General features: G+C 37.5%; 2 protein-coding genes across 2 annotated transcripts; one reads left to right on the forward strand and one right to left on the reverse strand.

Annotated features, from left to right (window-relative positions):
* The first annotated feature begins 1,905 nt into the window (after positions 1-1,905).
* On the forward strand, positions 1,906-8,783 carry LOC121367632 (neuropeptide-like protein 32). The gene is made up of 3 exons (XM_041491921.1): positions 1,906-1,963; positions 3,199-3,249; positions 5,862-8,783. Exons 1-3 carry the CDS (start codon positions 1,927-1,929, stop codon positions 6,095-6,097), a joined length of 324 nt encoding a protein of 107 aa, XP_041347855.1. The 5' UTR covers positions 1,906-1,926; the 3' UTR covers positions 6,098-8,783.
* A 961-nt stretch (positions 8,784-9,744) lies between these two features.
* LOC121369505 lies at positions 9,745-21,470 on the reverse strand. Its single transcript, XM_041494612.1, has 5 exons — positions 21,357-21,470; positions 13,902-14,159; positions 13,029-13,140; positions 12,352-12,447; positions 9,745-11,192 (listed from the first exon to the last, which is right to left on the reverse strand). The coding sequence occupies exons 2-5, from the start codon at positions 14,145-14,147 to the stop codon at positions 11,029-11,031; spliced, it is 618 nt and encodes a 205-aa protein (XP_041350546.1). The 5' UTR covers positions 14,148-14,159; positions 21,357-21,470; the 3' UTR covers positions 9,745-11,028.
* Positions 21,471-21,715: the final 245 nt, after the last annotated feature.

Here is a 21,715-nt window from a genome sequence, read left to right on the forward strand (position 1 = left end):
TAAGTTATATAATCGAGTGATATCCATATATAGAGGATATTTCATGTTTTTTGTCAAATATGATTTATATCTCATCTCGTAAAGTTTGCAATCATACCTCATGTGTCGCGCTTGCAAACTTCACGAGATGAGATATAAATCATATTTGACCAAAAAAACCCCCATGAAATGTTCTATTTATTATATAACTTTTGGCAATTTACCTTTATTTTTAAAATGCTAGCAACAAAATAGTTCCAGCTTTCTTACAGTGAAGATAACACTTTCTACAGTGACGATAACACCTTTAATAGTGAAATAGTGAAATTTTCACTCTAAAATGTGTTATTGTCACTGAGTGACTGATAACACTTTTATTTCACGGATATTTTAAGATATTTCACTAAATGTTATATCTGGGATCGATCCCCGTCGGTGGACCCACTGGGCTATTTTTCATTCCAGCCAGTGCACCACGACTGACATATCAAAGGCCGTGGTATGTACTGCCCTGTCTGTGGGATGGTACATATAAAAGATCCATTGCTGCTAATCGAAAAGAGTAGCCCATGAAGTGGCAACAGCGGGTTTCCTCTCTCAATATCTGTGTGGTCCTTAACCATATGTCTGACGCCATATAACGGTAAATAAAATGTGTTACGTAAATATGTAAATATATATAACATAAACTAAAGCTTTACAGAGACAAAAAAAAAATATCCGATTTAATGGCTTGGATACCGGTTGGTCCTTCCCCAGAACGGAACAACAACAGGTGGAGGTGATGGTTTAGGGCTGGCCTATGTCAGCGTAGGTGCTGGTCTGGCTGGAACCGCCACTGGCAGAGTATGTGAGTACTTAAATCGAGGGGGGTAGGGGGCACGAAGCATAAGGAACCGCCTCCGGTAGATGAGCTGCTGGCTTTGGTTCCCCCTCCCCGAGTCGCCCCTTTTGGTGCTCGAGTCTTCTTGACTAGAAGCTGCGTAGCAGACGGGACCGCCCCTGGCGATTGAGCCGCCGTGTTTGAACCCCACTATGCTGCCTTCGTGGTACGATGCCTTCTCGGTGGTCTGCTCTGGCAGTATGGCCTGCTGCCACAGCAGACTATTAAAGTGACAGCAGCCGAATTCCGTAGTTTTGGACGCAAAATTTAATCAGTTTGCCCAAGCTGTTAGTAATCGCCCCGAGGGTGTGTATATGTGTGTGTGTGTGGGGGGGGGGGGGGGTTGGGGGGTTGGGAGGGGTTCCATAACTTAAATTGTGTTGCCCTTTTTACGAGTTCGATTATATTACCCCCCCCCCCCCCAAAAAAAAAAAAAATAGTCCTGGATCTGCCCCTGTGTAATGGTGTAGCAATGTTCAGTACAAACTCAATAAAAAAAGAATTCGTAAAACGGACGGACGTAAATGGCAAGTAGGTTAATTAACTAAACACTGGCCTTGTCAAAACAAATTCAGACATGACAGTTACTTTGTATATGTGACAACCTATATCTGTTTAAATGACGGTAATTTTATTAATAATCATTATTTAGTATTTAGAAAATTCCACTAAACAAACAGACCGTCAGTAGTTCTATCACCAACGGCGTGACCAAACACAAGTACTCCCCATGGTCATTTAGAAATATTTCTTACTCAAAGTTACAACTTGTACTTTTTTTAAACTTGTTTTCGTAAAATGTTAAATGATATTCACACGGTCAGACAGTGCTGCCGGTACAATAAGGATAATGTTCTATTAGCCACTGTCTGTCACCGTCAGATGTGTATCTGTGTGTCAGGTTTTTATCCGGTCATTCCGGTGAATCTATGAGAACACTGTCAGGTAGTGATTGTCAGTTATTACAATCTGTACACCTGTCAGTAAGCTATAATTTATAAAAGAGCACATTGTTCTCTCTGAGAACTACATTGAGGATCTGGGTTACACGTAACGCCATCACCATGCATCGTCTTACAATGCTCATATTGTCACTGACAGGTATGTAAAACAAAATATCTTCTCATTTTATAATTTCACAACACCATAAATCGATTTACACAATTGATCTTGTCACAAGCAAGCAAGTAAAAAGGGATATTTTCTCATTTACTAAAAGTTCACATCACCATAACTCGCTTTAGACAATTGATATTGTCACAACCAGGCATGTAAAAAGGAATATTGTCTCCTGTTATAACTTCACATCACCATTATACATCACTTTATACTTGCCTAACCGTACAGCGCCACAACGCCATGCATCACCTAACACTTGTCTAACCGTATAAGGTCACAAAATCATGCATCAACTTACACTTTTTAACCGTATAACTTCACAACACAATGGATCACTTAACACTTGTCTAACTGCATAACACCATGCATCACATTACACTTGTATAACGTCACAGCACCATGCGTCACCTTACACTTGTATAACGGTATGACGTCACAGCACCATGCGTCACCGTACACTTGTATAACGGGATGACGTCACGGCACCATGCGTCACCGTACACTTGTATAACGGTATGACGTCACGGCACCATGCGTCACCTTACACTTGTATAACGGTATAACGTCACAGCACCATGCGTCACCTTACACTTGTATAACGGTATAACGTCACAGCACCATGCATCACCTACACTTGTATAACGGTACCATGCCTCACCTTACACTTGTATAATGGTATAACGTCACAGCACCATGCATCACCTTACACTTGTATAACGGTACCATGCCTCACCTTACACTTGTATAACGGTATAACGTCACAGCACCATGAATCATCTTACACTTGTATAACGGTATCACGTCACAATACCATGCACCACCTTACACTTGTATAACGGTATCACGTCACAGCACCATGCATCGCCTTACACTTGTATAACGGTATGACGTCACAACACCATACATCACCTTACACGTGTATAACGGTACGACGTCACAACACCATGCATCACCTTACGTTTATGATTTCAGTATTATTGGAATCGTTCGTTTACGTAAAGCACATTTTTATTGTAAATAGACTAAAGAACTCGTACATTAGATTTTTAACATTACTTGTCTAACCTTTTAGTCTGGTGTCACCCACCCTAGTAAAATATGTTTACACGATGATGAATATATCAACAATGCCTGCAGTAAAACAAATGTCATAATATAATTAAACATATTTGAATAATATTATTTTATGTTTAAGCTTTGTCTGTTTTTCCTTTCAGTGCTGTTTGTGTTCGCAGAATATTCCGAGGACACAGAAGGCGCCATACCAAGTGAGCGTTATTCATTATACGTGTTTAGTACTCCAGCATGGGCTACATTCCTCACAGTGGTGCAGGGGTGACACAATTATTAGTGTCCCGTAAACATTTTAAATCAAGTTCTGAAACCAGTGATCTTTTATAATAATAATAATAATAATAATAATAATAATAAATATGTATGTATGTGTGTATTGATGTATGAATATCTATATACTGTATGTTTGTCGAGATTGCCTGTTACATACATAGATATTAACGCACTGGCGCAGGGGATAATTAAATCCTTTCTGGCCCCACAAATTGTTCCATGCCGTTGCTGGGCCTTATTACTATGTAGAGTAGGGTTCCCGGAAACTCACCTTTTGTACGCCTTTTATGATTGATACAGACCAGTGATAAATGCACGAAGATATAATTGTTTAAAACACTAAACATCGTTTTTCTCATCGATTTGTCGAGTTTTGTATAAACACTTTTCAGATGTGAAGAACAGATCGTGAAATAATTAAACAAAATCAACAATTTAATAACATCCAGATATATTTAATAAATAAATGCATAGTTGTAAATGTGTTTAAAACATCAACATGAATAAAAAGTAACTACTTGTATGTTACAATATAATTATATGTTCCAAATATGCATATACGAGTATATGAAAACACATACAAAAATATCAATATTTACCTCCTCTCCTCAAAACGACTTCCAATTATACCTGAATACTATATGTGAATTTAAATCCAAACCATATCAAAGGTAGTAAATATAGATATATCTCAGCTAATTGTTGTTAATCAAATCACACTTTGAGCACATTTAATTGTATAGAATGAGTAAATAAAAAAAGAACAAATATCAACAAACATCAGCAAAATAACATTATAGGGGACTACTAACAGTCGCTGTTATGAAAACTGTGAGAAAAATATTGTGGTCAGCTTTACTTTGCATACAGATTTAGGCACGATGGTACAGGAGGGGGGCTGGGGCGGCTCTAGCACCCCCCCCCCACCCCCACCCCCATGATTATGAATCAGAAATATTATTGGTAGTGATTAATTTTACTTGTAGAATGCAGGAAACTGCATTTCTGGATATCTAGTTTTATGGGGGAGCATACAACCGAACCTCCTAGAAACTTTGCTTTGTATTAATAAACACGAAATCACATGAAGTAACTGACATATATAGTAAGTCATTGGGTATATTAATTTAAATCTCTTATCTAAACATTGTTAACATCATAGACATTTTGCACAGACGCTCTCGCTTCCAAAGTTCTAATCAAAACTTAATCATCGACAACGTATACTATAACTCAATTAAGAACATCCAACGTGTACAGTCAACATAAAACGTGTACTAAATCACTTTAGACTAGAGGACGAAAAGTATTCGGTATATTTATGGGTCGAAACAAATCGGGTACAAAACATCCCGTAGCAAAAACGATACCCAAACGTTATATGTATGTATGGGTTATGAAAACCATTTCCTTTTATACACAAAAACATGTTGACAAAATTTAACTGCTTAGACAGTTTGAAACGGTTACGGGATGTTTAGTACCCGACCCTGTTCGCCCCTTGGCCTTTCATACTCGCTACCACTTTATATCCTAGACGTTTAGTCCCCTGGTGATTTAGTACACACATTTTGTTGAATTGTAATTTATTTAGTCTGTTTTAGTTTGTTATTTGTATGCGAGATTTTTCGATGATTCAAACTTGCTTACTGTGGGCACGGAAAGACAGGAATTTGCAATAAAAAAAACATTTAAAAAAAAAAGTATTACTATAAATGTGATATTGTACATTGAATATTAACCAGATAATTACTTGGTTTATTTCACCGTTTATCAAACTGTACTACACGGTACCACAACACCTGACAGGTGTGGTCGCAGCAGCCAGGTGTAACAATGATGTCAAGTTTTGTCATTTATAATCGATTTCGTACAGCGTTTTCCCAATGTCTGTGCTTCCATTTATTTTGTAATACAGTCTTCAGACTTCATTGATGCCTTGAGTCTAGATTTTATAGATATTTTTATCAGTGCATCACGATTGGTATACCAAACACCGTAGCATGTGCTATTCTGTCTATCAAAAAAATGTAGCGGGTTTCCTCTCTAAGACTATATGTCAGAATCACCAAATGTCTGACATCTAATAGCAGATGATTAATAAATTAATGAGCTCTAATGGTGTCAAACAAAACAAATTTAAACTTTCATTGATGCTTTGAGTTTAGATTACAGTTTCATAAGCATTGGGCCTGGTTATTGATGCTTTGAGTTTTGATTACAGTTTCATAAGCATTGGGCCTGGTTATTGATGCTTTGAGTTTAGATTACAGTTTCATAAGCATTGGGCCTGGTTATTGATGCTTTGAGTTTAGATTACAGTTTCATAAGCATTGGACCTGGTTATTGATGCTTTGAGTTTAGATTACAGTTTCATAAGCATTGGGCCTGGTTATTGATGCTTTGAGTTTAGATTACAGTTTCATAAGCATTGGGCCTGGTTATTGATGCTTTGAGTTTAGATTATAGTTTCATAAGCATTGAGCCTGGTTATTGCTTGAGGTTATAAGACTGTTTTTATGTTTTTCTACAGGTAGACTATTGAGGTCAGCTCAAGAAGCCAATGACTTCATGGGAAGTGATCAAGACCTAGATGACGATAACGACCTCACTAAACGAGACTGGGAAATGCCAGAATTCGGAGAATATAAAGAGCGAAATAACTGGCGCAATGGTGGTCGACGTCCAGGTGGGGGCTGGGGACAGGGTGGTAATGGCTGGGGCAGACCCGGCGGAGGACGTCCAGGAGGGAGCTGGGGTCGTTATTAGGATGTGAAAAAGGAATGAGTTTTGTGGTACTCATTACGAATTTGGGAAATAAAGTGAATTGGAAAAAATATTCCACAGAAAAGACAAGAATAATAAACGAAGAAATAACCGAAACCTTTGTTGTTCAGTATATTTAGTACCAAATGGTGCCGTTAGAATTGTTATACAAAATATTACATGGTTTTGCTGTTGGAAAACGGTAATTTATCTAAGGAGCAAAGGCAAGTAGGCCTATAGTATTCCGTTTCCTACCACAGCAGGGGCGGAGCAGTGTAGAAAATAGTGGTACGGCTCGAGATTCGCCAGACTCTCCTTTCAAATTCATCTGTGAAGGACATTTTAACAAATACAACAAATATGAACGAAAAAAGTGGTACGGTCATGCCGCCCTTGCACAGGTACCCCCAAACAAAAACCCCTAATACATATACTACAGTTACATATATAACGAAAGTATAACTCATCCCATGTCACTGTTTGGGGATACCTGTATTTCCTACATGTGAGAAACCATGTTTAAAACTAATTTAAACACCACCCTAGTAAACCGAAATTAAGGCTATATGCGACAGTATGACCCACTTATGTTTCATCAGTGAAAATCGGTATCTGTATTTCTAATTTGTAATATATACACTGACCTGTTTTGGTGATATCCAAACTGTGGAACATTAACAAAACAAGCGAACTGTTGCAGCTTCTCCATTTGTAAAATATAAATCCATATCAAGTAATCGAATATTTCTTTGTACACGTTAAATATGCTCATAGACGTCAAATAGCTATACCGGTCACATATTTCATAACTTCAGCTACATTTTGAAGAATGTATGTAGAGCAACTTTGACGTCCATAACCATATTGAAACGTCATCGTATTGTTGACGTAATAATTGTGTTTCCGGTAACGTCCAGTACACGAAAACTATCGAATAGTGCTGACCGATTTAAATTCCAGTTTTATTCTTTTCGGAATGCCGTCTGACCAATCAAAACACAACTGACGTAAATCCTGCATCAGCCTAAGACACCCGGGATGACTGTTCACGACATACGGTCATGTTATGTGGATACGGTGTGACATTGGATTATGTAAAATTATATACCAACTCTCGCTAATTGTGGAAGTTTAGTAGAGGTGTGCGGTATTACCGGTATACCGGTATTTTTTTCTGTCGTGGTACGTACCGGTACGTTTTTTACTGTACCGGTATACTTCGGGACTTTCCGTGGACGATGCCTTTACGGAAATTTTCGAGAAATAAATTATCAGTGTCATGAAACAAAATACATAATTTCGAGAAATTATTTTAAAAGCATCCAATGTTAATGATTGTTTGTGTTCCATTAACAAATCTTTGAAAAAATAACGGAATTTCCCAAAGTATCTAGAATCTCAAAACGTTGTCACTAGCAAAAACATGGTAGGTGACGAGTTTGTTTTTCGCAACACACGTGCGATACTGGTCATTTGCAGGGCTCGCCCTGTTCGTCAAAGTCGCAAATTACAAAAAATAATAAAAATTGGCAAAAGAATTTTCGATTTGGCGAAAAGAAAAATTAAGAAACTTTTTTAATGTCGATTTTTAGTCACCAAACATGCTTTCAACCAATTTTGTTCGACAGATATGCCTCGCGGTATGCATAAGCGCCATTTGCATGTCCGGGTGACCAGTATACTATTCAATAGTGACTGCTTCTCGTAAAGCTACAAAATGCGATCATATAATAATACTGTTCAAAACATGTTGCATTGTTGATACTGAATGTTTTATTAATAGCTACAACAAGGTTTACTTTTTACTTGTCACGTTTCTAGCGTTTTGTCGTATCAGATAATGTCGTAAAATCTAGGTCACGTGGTTGAGTTCATTTTACTGAAGTGATGAGGATTACACATTGTTTCTCACATATACACAATCATTATTAGTTGAAATGTTCAAAGTTAACAGATTTAATTTTAAACATATTCAGTGGGGGAATTATAATTTATTGATGCTATGTCTACTTATATAATATTAGCACAGACATGATACATCCCTCCGCCCCTGGAATATAAACATACAAAAGTCTCGGATCACGTTGCAATGAATTTATGAAACTGAAAAAGGTTTTTTTCCAGTTGTGAAAGTCTGAAAGACGGTTACTCGCCAGTGTTTTGAGAACAATAACATATAATGACGTTTTCTTTGTTTCTGTTTTTGGGTGACTGGCTATAATCTTGAGTTGGATACGAATATAATTATAAACAGTATTCAGTTTAAAACATATATATAAGTTAGGAGGAGGGGAGTTACGTACTTAAAAAATAAACCCACGAAAGCCCAACTATCTCGTTTGCATTCATAAAATAAAATACTGCCATTGTGGCTATTTTGTTTCTAAATTGTTTTTCTTCTATAAACATGAATTCGTTACCAAAGAGATTAAAGATACAGGCCCATAGCACATAGCTTATATATATGGCCCATTGGGCCTGTGGAATTAGCACGATATCAGGAGGGTTGGGGAAGTATGCAGAGCATCTAGTGGGATGGCACAGGTTACATTTTGTATCTTTATATAGAGCAGAACAAAAACATCGGCTACTGAATGTCAGACTTTTGGTAATTTTGATATATAGTCTTAGAGAGGAAACCCACTACATTTTCTCATTAGTAGCACATACCACGACCTTTGCTATTCCAGTCGTGGTTCACATACATAAATGAGAAATAACCCAATGGGCCTACTGACTTGGATCGATCCTAGACCTACCACGCGTCCAACCAAGTGTTTTACCACTGGGCTACGGCCCGGCCTAGACATCAAGGGCCATTCAAATATTACGTAATGCTGGAGGGGTGGGTGGGTGTATGTCCAAACATTTTGTAGCGTTACAGGTAAGTGTACTGAACAGTGTTACGTAAAACACTATTTTTTATTACTAAAATTTATTTATTTATTTATTTTGTCATAAACGCTATGTCACGGCAACACTGTTTAAACTTTTAGCATATTAACGTAGGTAGTAATAGCTAGTTGAAAACACAAAACAATTATTATAAATCGATTTGAAATACTTGTGCCGGTAAACGTATGTCCCAAATGTCCGATTGTCACTCAGTAGGCAGTGATGATTTGGTTGGACCTGTTCTCAAGTAACTCATTCCATCATAAGTGGTTAGCCCAAGAAGGCCTACGCTGCTGTTCTAGAGCTAGATGGACATTTGGACAGTTACGCTCTAATACCACAATGATCCTATGTTTGACGTTAAATACCATTACATTGATAACAAATATTTCACATATTAATCACTAATGCACTGTTTGTAAACAAGAACATAAAATAAATTCAGTAATCTAGATAATGACTGAAATTGACACACTACATGGTTTATTCAGACATTTATAGGTTTATGAAGTTTTTTATTCTTAAAACTAAATTGATGTTAAGACGATTTAACTTGAAAAATAATACATTATACAAAACTGAAAACATAAAGGGGACCTGTTTGCCAGGGTCATCACCTAAAATAAAAGTAGATATATAAACTGGTAGTTAATAGCTACTGGTATAATTAAATTGGTGATAATAGAATACATTCGTTTAAACTTTGTCATTTTCATTATTTTTCCAGTTCACTGAAATGATAACTAGGGAATTTATTCATCTGTTATGTTTATTTCATTTACATTATAAGGTCTTAAAATACAACAAGGCTCTACAACTATGTTCTACCTATAAGTATTGGCTATTCTCTAAATGAGATTTTAGTCCTGCTTAATGCTTACTCAACTTTATAGGAAATAGAGTGTAAACTGAATCAGTCAAAATCTTTACTGGTAGGTATTTCATTGTAGTATGTCATATGTGTTTGACCCCTAAGTTCAAAGGCACATAAATGACATTGTATGTTGAGCAATTATTGTATCACTGAATCACAGTGATTAGTATGCTGTCATTACCGTGGTATACTGTGGTACATTAGAAAAAACCGCGGTACGGTTTTTTTCGCAGTACCCAACTCTAAAGTTTAGTGGACATTGCGTTCGCTAGCTGCAAACGCTAGTATAACACAAATTTGTAATTTATAACGAATCGCGACTGGCAACTTTCGAAAACTTCTAGGTGTGCTAGGTGTCACGTGAACAGTACATACTCAAACACATTTTAGTGTTCTTTCTGTTTAATATTCTGACAATATCGCCCAAAAGTTATATCTTAGAAAGTGTTTCAAGAAGGAACACCCCTCTCACACTCACCATATCTGCAGCCCCAATGGCAAAATACTTCCAACGCTTCTGTTGCGTATTGCAAATATTCCTTTTAAAGAGATTTCGCAACATTGTCTCATGACTCGTGTTTAATAAAGTGATAAAAGCATTATAAGATATCAGAAATTAATATGTTTAGATGTCACAACTTAATACATTTAATACTACACAGTATCCAGACTTGAACATAATTTCTAACGTCACACTATCCATTGCATAATTGAAAATGAATTACATCATGTTTACATTGCTGTTGTAGCTCGTTCTGATTACTGTATTATAGCAAACGTTAGTAACTAGACACACACAAAATGTGAGGTGACTTTACAAACAGATTTTCTCCAGGCCAACAAAAAGGGCAATTTTAAACTAAAACGAGCCATTTTTGTATTTTTATTTGTTATTCTTCTCTCCAAAAACCGCCACCCGCACATTTCCCCTGCCCATTCCCTCCGCTATGTAAGGCCATTGTAATTCAGTCACAAATAAGGTCATACCACACTTTGTGAAAAGACGACATATTAAAACACGGTGCACCACACGCTGATAAACACAAATTACAAAACAAATACCCCAGATATTTCTTGATAACCGATGATGTAGAAAAAGACACACTCGCAATCATGGGCAAGACGAGACGTTATAAAATAAACTGTGTAGAATATATCGTGTCTGCTACCACTTCCTAACCGCCTTGTTCAGAAGTCCGCAAATCAGAAATATATGCGGATGAGCAAAAGGCGTCTTTTGTCCGCTGTTGTCCACCAATGGGCGTCCTTCATTGGCCCATTTAAAAACAGATCCGTAAAGACTGTATACCTCCAATGGGGGAGACTCCTCTGCAAAAAGAGATATTTTTGTTTACATTATTTAAAGGTATATACCTCCATATGCAAAGATGGGTTTTGTTTTCTAAGATGAATTAATGATAGTTATCCATTGCGTTTATAAATCCAATGAGGCAGAATTATCTGCAAAAAAGGAGCTTTAAAATAGAAGATTTAGTGGTTGTTTTGCATATTTATTGTTTTAGTCACATGTTAATATATAATAATATTATTGTTTGTTTTCTGATGTGTGTTTTTTATTTTCGTGTCTTTAAATTGTAAAGAGGGCAAAAACACGTCTAACAAGTGTACACCATTGTCATAGGTATCACAAGGCACTTTATGGTTGCAATAGATATTTAATAAGGTTTTGGAACACTTCACGAGCGTAGGCTGGGGAGGGTTCGTATGGCCCTTTCCCCTCCCGCTAAGGCTAAAACATTTTTGCACCGTGCTATATCAGGCTATGCATATAGGTGTACAGGGTAAATATAGACAAAAGGGTTTGCTAGGTTTATATTCAGCTCCCCTCCTGATCCTGACCAAGTTACACCCTTGACTTTAGAAAGCCGTCTTGAGACAGCTTCCATTGTAAGTTGTTTTCGACTAACAGAGCCTTTTTAACAACTAAGATAACACAATACAAATGTTTTCTTGGTTAAAAAACATAGTTTGCTTTGTTAAACAACATCATTAGTCGGCTATTGGATGTCAAACATTTGATAATTCTGACGAGTAGTAATCAAAGGAAACCCGCTATATTTTTCCTAATGGCTCAATGGATCTTTTATATTCATTTTCCTACAGATAGAAAAGCATATGCCACGGCCTTTGTCCAGTTGTGGTTGAGCAATGAGTATCAAACACTATTTTTCTGCTCAAGCTAATGATAGGTAAGACTTCATTTTTGTTATTAATTACATATATTTTCGTACGTACAAAAGTCGGAAAGACCAAAAACAATAAAAGCACAATAATATTGAACGAAAGAAAATGTATTTAATATGTAATTTTAGACATGTTAAAGGCTCTATTAGTTGGAACCATCTTACAGTGGCAACAGAATCAGAACAGCCTCTTTAATTAATTAAATAATAATAATAAATGCAATAATAATAATAATAATAATAATAACTGTCAAACATTCAAGTTGAACTCTGCTACGAGTTACCTTTTTTCTTGGTAATAAAATCTTGTATTTTCTTTGCCACTGTCCCGGATCGGAAACCAAGGGAACAGTAACAGACAATCTTTTTCTTTGCGGGACCTAAAAAATAACATATTCACTGTAAAGTATACAATCAACTGTAAAGTATTCACAATGATAGATTGACACATTTCTGTCTAGTATTAACTGTAAACATGTCCGTGTGAATGATATCTGGAATGGTGGGGGACACAATCTCTAGCGGAGGGTGGCGAGAATTTTATTTTTTATAGAGAGTAATAAAAAAGCACATACATTTTCGTCCTCAAGTGAGGGGCATAGCCCCCTACGAACGCGCCCCCCCCCCCCCCCCCCCCCCCCCCCCCCCCCCCCCCAAGTTCTTACGTACCCGGTAAAGTATCAATTCATAGTTTTATTGTAAAGTATTATATCTTTAAATTACTACAGGTATACACGGTCATAGATTAACTGGTGTATTAATAAATTGACAGATTAACACAGTTTAACTGTCACAGGTTAATTGTGAAGTATTTACTGTCACAAATTAACTAAATGGCATTGACTGTGACTAACAGATTAACTGCAAAGTATCAATCATGGCAGAAAGATACAGACACAAAGAGACACAGAAGGAGAGAGAAAGTATCTTGAAAGATCCTTGGTTATGACCATTCACTTACCTTCACGCTCAAGCAACGAATTAATGAGCTGATTCACGTCCACCCTATTCCAGTCCACCCTGATCGACTCGGCCATGTGACTCACGTCGTACTCTCTTGGTTCACGGCAATCCTGTGTTCCAAAACAGAATATAAAAATACTAGAAATGGTCCTCATATTCATTTTCTGGCTACATATCATAGTTATCTCTCTATTTCGTTGTTCAGAATCTGAACATATGTCCGCATATGGAGTCTGCTGTTTGACATTGATTATTTTATGTTAGAGAGCTTTGTAGTGGAATTTATTAGACTGAAGTTGATATAGGGGAGCATGTATATTTCTTTGTAGTAGTTCCAGTCCATGCACATGTAGTACTTTTCGTATAAAATGGATGTACTCCGACCAGGTTTAGTATGTGTTTGTTTAAACCAATATCCTGGGGAAAAAGAGCTGGGGTCCGTTTTACGAAGCGGTCTCAGCGCTAAAATCACATTAAGTGCACAGCTACATTGTACTCTTACGGTGATCTTAACGCTAACATCGCTTCGTAAAACGATCCCCTAGACTACAGAGGTTGTCCTTTTAAGTATATATTGCCCCCAGGTGCGTAGAAAAATCCACAAACCTACTGATATTAATAAAAACGCTATGATCATTAATTCTATATAACGTAAATAATTGTGGTCTGTGGGCATCTAAAAGTCAATCCAAAGTTGGAATGTATGCGAGCGCATGATATCTGGGTCTGATTTACGACTATCTGCGGTGGTTTCTACTTCCTGCGACGGTTTGCTACTTCCTGCGGCGGTTTGCAACTTCCTGCGGCGGTCTGCAACTTCCTGCGGCGTGTTACCTATTTTATGGGAACAAGACTTAAGAATGATGCTCACCAGCACGACGATATCGTCGTTTCCAGTGTGTAACCACTGCTCCAAGTCGCTCGTGCTGATGTGTTTCACGCTGGAGAACTTGGAACCCATAGCCGACATGACGAGTCTCATTCCACGACCTGGATTTTCGGTTACTGTACTAGGCGGGGCCTTGTCTGCGGTACCAGGCGTGTCCTTGTCTGCTGTACTGGGTGTTTCCTTTTCCTTTGTAATAGGCGTGTCCTTGTCTGATCCACCCGTCGCCATCTTGTTAATTCGCTGAAGTTATATATAAAAAATACGTCAAGACATAAATATACTAGATACCTTTTATTTGATTGACTGACTGATTGACCGACCGACCGACCGACCGACCGACCGACCGACTGACTGATTGATTGATTGATTCTTCTTCGCTATCTTCTTATACAGAACTGGGATGCCTGCTATAAGTAGCTCAGTTAAAAGTTAGTTTTGTTTAACGACACAACTAGAACTCATACAAATACAAACGTCATTGATTTATTAATGATTGGCTATTAGAAGCCAAACATTTGATAATTTTGACCAGCATTTTTCAGAGAAAACCCACAAAATATTTCTGTTAGCAGCTAGAGATGTTTTATACGCAGAGTCCCAAAGACGAGACCGCACATCCCAAGGCCTTTGATATACCAGTCGTGGGGTATAGTTTGGGACGGGAACATTCCCAGTCAGATAATAAGTCCATTGCAGTCGTTCGACCCTACGACTCAATCACCTCATGGGGACGGGACGGTTTGGGATCGATCCCCGTCGGTGGGCCCATTGGGCACCACGACTGGTATATCAAAGGTCGTGGTATGCATTACCCTGTCTGTGGGATGGTGCATATTAAAGATCCCTTGCGTCTAATCTAAAAGAGTAGTCTATGAAGTGGCGACAGCGGGTTTTCTCTCTTAATATATGTGTGGTCCTTAACCACATGTCTGACACCATATAACCGTAAATAAAATGTGTTGAGTGCGTCGTTAAATAAAATATTGTCTTCCCTCTAATCACCTCAGGGGAACACTCTAAGTACTGAGCAAGACTAGGTAGCTCGGTACTTACTAACGTGTTGTCAAAGTTCGAGGTGCACTTCAAATATTTGCAATATAAAACCAATTGCAGCTCTGACAGTACGTCGCGTGAGAGCTAAAAGGTCGTAAGTGGCACATACGACCTAAAACGTCTTTTTTCCATATTCGGAATCGCAATCCCCAATTACATATTGTCACAAAAAATCGTAGTTATGTCTCTAATTGCATCGCTTATACAGAAGGATTTAAATGGTCGTAAGTAAATCACAGATACCAATTTGCACGAAAATAAACGTAACTGGCACATACGACTTTCCTCCGATTTGCTTGCTGTCCATTATGTGAACACGACTGGTCGTGTGTGGTAGATACACCCTTTTTAAATACATTTCGTTATATAATTATGTCTGACATAGGTCATATGTGCCAAATACGACACATATGTATTCTTTGTTGTCGGTCTGTGATAGAAATTACACATGCTAAGTACAATAAAGCATACATTATGTCAATATTTTTATGTACTTGAATCCTAAAAATAATATGACTTTTGTCGGTGTGAGAGCCCTGTCTGTTTAGAAAAACATTTGGTACTGCATGCAACGAACCATTTGGCAACAGACAAGAATGGTGTCTATATATATATAAATAGGAGTTGCAGTAACATTAATGTTTGTATGGTTTGCTATTTTATGGGAACCATAATTATAATAATAAACATGTTTTGGTGAATTTTCTTGAAAAAGAAATATCTATTTTGAAATGTTTTTAATTGAAGCAGTTTCCAACATGTAATTTGTATCTGTAGATACAATTTTAATTAATAATAATGTTGTATGTGACATATACGACCAAAGTGCACGCATATTCACACCGAGTTTGCATGTATATGTATTTAATTATATGTTACGGTGATCAAATTCCGCCTTTCAGCTGCCTTTGAAGATCTACAGGATTGCCCTATTGTAGGCATTATGGATTAACAATATTGCACATACAAACGTCATTGTAAGTTATCGAGGATAAAGTCCAGTAACAAAAAACAGTGTAATCAGACGTAAGGTTAAAAGGTGAATAAAGTGAATGTGGCCTCAACATAAACGATAGCAAGATCTATGAACTTTGATTAACTATACAGTTAAAAAATATTTGCAACAGAATATCCCTGTCCTGAGTCAGACACCCGATCCTATCGGAGGCCGGACTCGGGATAGGCGTGTTCGAAACTCTAGTGGTATATGGACTATGGACACGTTAAACCAGTTACTAAGCTAAGCTAAGCAACAGAATGTTGAACGTGAACATGGCACAATACACACACACCAAAAACATTAGCACAACATAGAACGCACAACAGAAGCTGAAAATGACAAAGCACACACAACATAAGCTGAACATGACATAGCTCACACAACATAGACCTGAACATGATAATATATAGCATACACAACAGAACTTGGCACATCAATGACAATAAGACCTGAACATAACATAGCAAAAAGCTGAACATGAGAAAATAAACACTATAAAAAATGAACACGACATGGCACTTGCGACAGTTTGTTTGTTTTGTTTAACACCACCACTAGAACACATTGATTAATTAATCATCGGCTATTGGATGTCAAACATTTGGCAATTATTCTTTGAATCAGCTTCACTTGAACCCGGTGTATCCCAGATCAATAAGCTGCTAAACATAGTTTCTTTATTAAAGGATACCAGTTTCAGTTTGCTTAACTATTCTGGTTTGTCTGTTGCACTAGCTGATAAACCAGGTACACCCTGAGGCAGCAGAACCAGGAACTATCTGCAAAAGGACTCCCATGGTGCAAAGAATACAGAAAGAACACTGCACACAACATAACATCAGCTTTTCTGATGACTCATCAGAAGCGAATACTTGCCTAGAAAAAGAGGTTTTGTATGGACAAGTTGTCTGATTCTGATCATGCACCATATCAAACAACGAACATGGATCACTACCACCAGTGTTTCTGCCAGATAGAAAATGTTGGGTATGGCTCTATGGAATTGAATGCAACCACAGTCAACAGGGATATTGGAGGGGGGGGGGGGGGGGGGGGGGGTGGGGGGGGGGGGGGGGGGGGGGCCTCCCTCAGAAAGAAAATAGGTCACGTTTTGGGTTAGGATTAAGAAAATCATACAGTAATGATAAGAGTAATTGATTTTGTCAAAAAGTTAACTTTAAAAACAAAATTCTGCAAAAATATTTGGGTATGGTACCATACCCATTTTACCCTCTGGCAGAAACCCTGCGCCAGATAAGGTCACACAAAATCAGGGGAGGGTCAAAGCAAACAAAGATTTCACGAGTCGGAGTAGTTTTTTTTCACATTATTATTTTGCTTAATTGGTGATTTTATTTATCGTATTATTATTAACAAAAAGTAAACTAACTTTTTTTCACGTAATATTTTGTTTAAAGCGGCAGTCCCTGGAATATTTTTATTATTTAAGCATTTAGAGCAGTTAATCCAATTACATTTGGTGCATATAAGACGCCGCACTCCGCATTGGATTCGCTACGCTGGCAGTGTCTGTGCCGCCCTTCACGGGCGGAATATATGGCTGGGTGTGAATGTGTTTTAGTTTTTAATTAAGTATGGTATAGTTATTATATTTTTAATTAATTGTTATAATAAATTTAGTTATTATTGTTAAATCTTCTCTCTTAGCATTTTAAAATATTATTATTTTAATTTACATGTACCCGTTCTTTTTAATTATCAAACAGGTTTTAAACGGTATTAATTTGATCGGTCAATTGTATATATACAAATAAAAAAACCTGACCGGTACTCGGAGCCACCCACTTAACGAATAAGTGGTTACTTGGGTGACACCGAGGATTATATAGCAATGACATTTGTCATCCGTTTAGGTGGCGCACCCTTTGGGGTGTAGAGCTCACGAATGCTTGAGGAGAAACGGCGAGGGCACCTCACTCCAAGAACTGGATCAATCCACTTGTCAATCAACAACAACAACGACATCTTATGCGTTTCACAACCACACCAGACGGCGGCTCGCGGGTTTATTCTCATATATCATTATACTCATACCACTCATCTCATCTAATTACGGCCCATCTGTGTTCTATGGATAACCTGGGGGGGGGGGGGGGGGGGGGGGGGGGGGGGGGGGGGGCGCCGTGGTAGGGTGCATATTTGGGTGCGATAGGGCGTTGGCGGTTTGGGCCGGTAGGGATGCCTGTTAGGAGGCCCCCCCCCCCCGGAAAGCCCCCCCCCCCATGGAAATCCGGATTTACCTTATTGGGCCCCCGCCTGTTGGAGCGCCGGACTGCTCGGTGACGCTGGGTTCCCCCCTTTGCGAATCCTTTTTCCTCTAGGGCTAAAGTTAAATAATAAAATTAAAAAAAATATATATATATATATATAATATATATATATGTATAAATATTATTATTAAATATATAAGTATAGTATATATTATTTTTGAACTGCCCGATTGAAAATTTAACTATAATTGTGCACCTACTAATTATATTATAAAATAATAGAATGTTATAGGTTCAATTCTAATTATGGTGCTATTATATTAATATAATAAATAAACATATGTAATGATAGACCCCAAATTATTTTTAATTTTGTGATCCCGTTTTTAATCCTACCACACTATTAAAAATTGTCACCTTCATCTCTCTCACACACTCCCCCCCCCCCCCCCCGCCCCCGGAGTCGGTCACTGGCGAAGTCAGAGGCTGAATCCGGGGTGGGCGTGCCTGAACCTTAGTGGATAGGGGCACGCAAAATGAGTTGCCAGTTGCCAGCTACGCTGGCTCCAAGTTAAAAATAAATCCAGTATTTTGAAAGTGGGACACTTTTGACGGGCTCCTACCGACGTCACATACGGCTAAAAAAATAGCACGGTTTAGCTACTGTTGCATTACAAAATGGCGAGAATTGTTCGAAGTTTGTAGTAAGTATTTGACGATATGCGTTAATGGCGACAACTCGCGAGTAAATTAAAAGTGCAGTTATGCTTGTATTTGAACTTAGAACTTGATTTTATAAGACTGAAACCAGAGATGGCAGCTTTAAGCGGTGATTTTATTAATACGTACTTCTACTTGTATTCCTTTTTGAATGTTTGCTTCTAAATATTTTCTATTTACAAGCTTTCTCCTTTTTAAAAATAAATATGTAATTTGCAAAACTGAAATGTTTTAGAAGTGATGGTTCTTTCAGAATAAATATTTAAATTTACTTGATATACTGTTGGTCGTAAATGACGCATTTAATTTAATCATGAACAATTGTCGTAACTACAACTATTTAAGCAAATAACTAAAACACCTAATATGCTATAAATACCGCAAATATACAAAGAAATAGTAAATATGTTCAGCTTTCGTTGTCATTAAAACAAATTCGACATCTTAAATACTGATCATGAAAAACAGTTTTCCTTCATTATCTCGGCTTTTTAAAAATGATTTTTGATGCACTTACGTCCTTCTGGCTCTCACGCGACGAGTAATATGTGACCGTGTTTATTTGTGTAAATACTATTATCAACTTTCAGTAATTAATTATTTTGTATGTATTTCTTATGCTGTTTACATTTGAAATTGTAACCAGTACAGGGTATAACAGAATAACAATAAAACTATACAAAATGAGGGTTGCATTCTTAAACAAACCTGAAAAATATGAAAACTGTGTACGATTCTTGTTTAAAAGTGCCCTTTTTGTCTACCTTATATTACTGTACCTTGATTTTGTTTGTACTCTCACCTCACTGCCTTGTACTAAACCACGGCCCTTCGTTAAAATTGACAATGGGTAATAAAGAGAAGGCTCGGGTTTATAACATTCATTCACTCCGGGCAGATAATTCATAATTCTTCGTAGCTCGTTAGTTATTCTCTAAATATATAAAGGATATTTCATGTTTTTGTCAAATATGATTAATATCTCATCGAGTGAAGCTTGCGCGACGAGTTTGATATGACTGCAAATTTCACGAGATGATATAAATCATATCTGACAAAAAACATGAAATTTTCTATTTATCATATAACTTTTGGCAAGTTACCTTTATTTTTAAAATGCCAGCAGCAAAATAGTTCCGGCTTTCTTTCAGTGAAGATAACACTTTCTACCTTGACGATAACACATTTTAGAGTGAAATAGTGAAATTTTCACTCTAAATGTGTTATCGTCACTGAGTGACTGATAACTTTTATTTCACTGATATTTTACGATATTTCACTAAATGTTAGATAATAATATATATTTAGATAATAACTAACGAGCTACGAGGAATTATGAATTATCTGTCCCGAGTGAATGAAATATAAACCATCGCTGCTGCTACTGGATCAAGAAAACGGGGGATGGGGGGGGGGGGGGCACACATGCCCCCTTCCCCCGCTTCCTACGCCAGTGTACTGTATTATATCTTACCTAGTGTGGTGCTGTGGTGCACACTCTACCATAATCGTACCAGACCTGGGGGGGGGGGGGGGGGCGGTAACGCCCCCCCCCCCCTCGGTACTGGACCAAATCCTCATATACTGGCAAAAACTGTTGAAATATTCGGGGAAAATGTGCTAAACTGAGACCTGTTTACCATATATTTCCATCATCACATCTCAAATTTAGTTGAAAGTTTGCTTTATTTAACGACATCACTAGAACACATTGATTTATTAATCATCGGTTATTGGGTGTCAAACGTTTGGTAATTTTGACATATATATACTCTTAGAGAGAAAATCTGCAACATTTTTTCCATTAGTAGCAAGGGATCTTTTATATGCACTATCACACAGATAGGTTAGCACATACCACAGCCTTTGGTATACCAGTCGTGGTGCACTGGCTGGGACGAGAAATAGCCCAATGGGCCCTCAGACGGCGCCCATCCATGTAAAAATGCGTAGTAGTTCCCTTGAACCCTATATAACTGTTTGGCTGTAATGCCAATATGAATAAATGTAGTTATCCAGATTCGGGCATTTTCGTTTAATTCGGGCGACAACCAGCCTACGTTCTCTCGAATTCTGAAGTGCTCGAAAATATATCAACATTATAACCGATTTATGCGTTTGGGGTGTGAAGGTGTGTGGGGTTGGTAATTTGATTATAAATGGTCACTTGTTATTTAAGTGATTAATTTTCAAATATTTAATATAACACATATTATTAGTGTACTTTAGCATTATCTACGTGCCTCCCCCCTCCCTCCCTGAACCTTTTTTAAATTGCACACCTTCCCTAAAAAATAATATATCACCTCCCTTGACTGCTACGTCACAATGTGCTATCTATCTGGATAACTACATTTATTATATTTGTATAATTGATATATTGAAGAAAAGATTACAATAACGGATTTCATTTCGTAGCATGTCGTGTCATACCGTGACAGCCTCGTAGAAATAAATGTCCTGTGCCTCTTCAACGCAGTGCAGTTTACATGTGTTCCTAAATCTCGTCGTACGTGATAAAAACAAATCGGTTAACCGGAACACAAGTTGCTACTTGATTGAACAAGGGACTTAACTCTTGTCATCTACCCCGAATAAGGCCTCATTTGGGTTTTCTTATTTGGATATTACAGTGTTACAGCAAAACATCAAATTCGGACAAAAATAATAGAGATATTCGGGCACATTGTGCTAACCTAAGACCTTTTTACCATGTATTTCTATCATTCTACACTCAAAATGAGTTGTAATCCATGTAAAAATGCGTAGTGATTTGTTCGCAATCTTATTTA

Source organism: Gigantopelta aegis, chromosome 3 (genome assembly GCF_016097555.1).
Source record: "Gigantopelta aegis isolate Gae_Host chromosome 3, Gae_host_genome, whole genome shotgun sequence".
Classification (NCBI taxonomy): domain Eukaryota; kingdom Metazoa; phylum Mollusca; class Gastropoda; order Neomphalida; family Peltospiridae; genus Gigantopelta; species Gigantopelta aegis.

Excerpts from the sequence above, each read along its gene's own strand:
- LOC121369505 (XM_041494612.1), bottom strand. The coding sequence starts at position 14,147 with ATGGCGACGGGTGGATCAGACAAGGACACGCCTATTACAAAGGAAAAG. Across the intron at positions 13,141-13,901 it reads ACGACGATATCGTCGTGCTG|GATTGCCGTGAACCAAGAGA; the intron begins GTGAGCATCATT and ends TTTGGAACACAG. Across the intron at positions 12,448-13,028 it reads TTCGTTGCTTGAGCGTGAAG|GTCCCGCAAAGAAAAAGATT; the intron begins GTAAGTGAATGG and ends GTTATTTTTTAG.
- LOC121367632 (XM_041491921.1), top strand. The coding sequence starts at position 1,927 with ATGCATCGTCTTACAATGCTCATATTGTCACTGACAG. Across the intron at positions 1,964-3,198 it reads GCTCATATTGTCACTGACAG|TGCTGTTTGTGTTCGCAGAA; the intron begins GTATGTAAAACA and ends TTTTCCTTTCAG. Across the intron at positions 3,250-5,861 it reads CACAGAAGGCGCCATACCAA|GTAGACTATTGAGGTCAGCT; the intron begins GTGAGCGTTATT and ends GTTTTTCTACAG.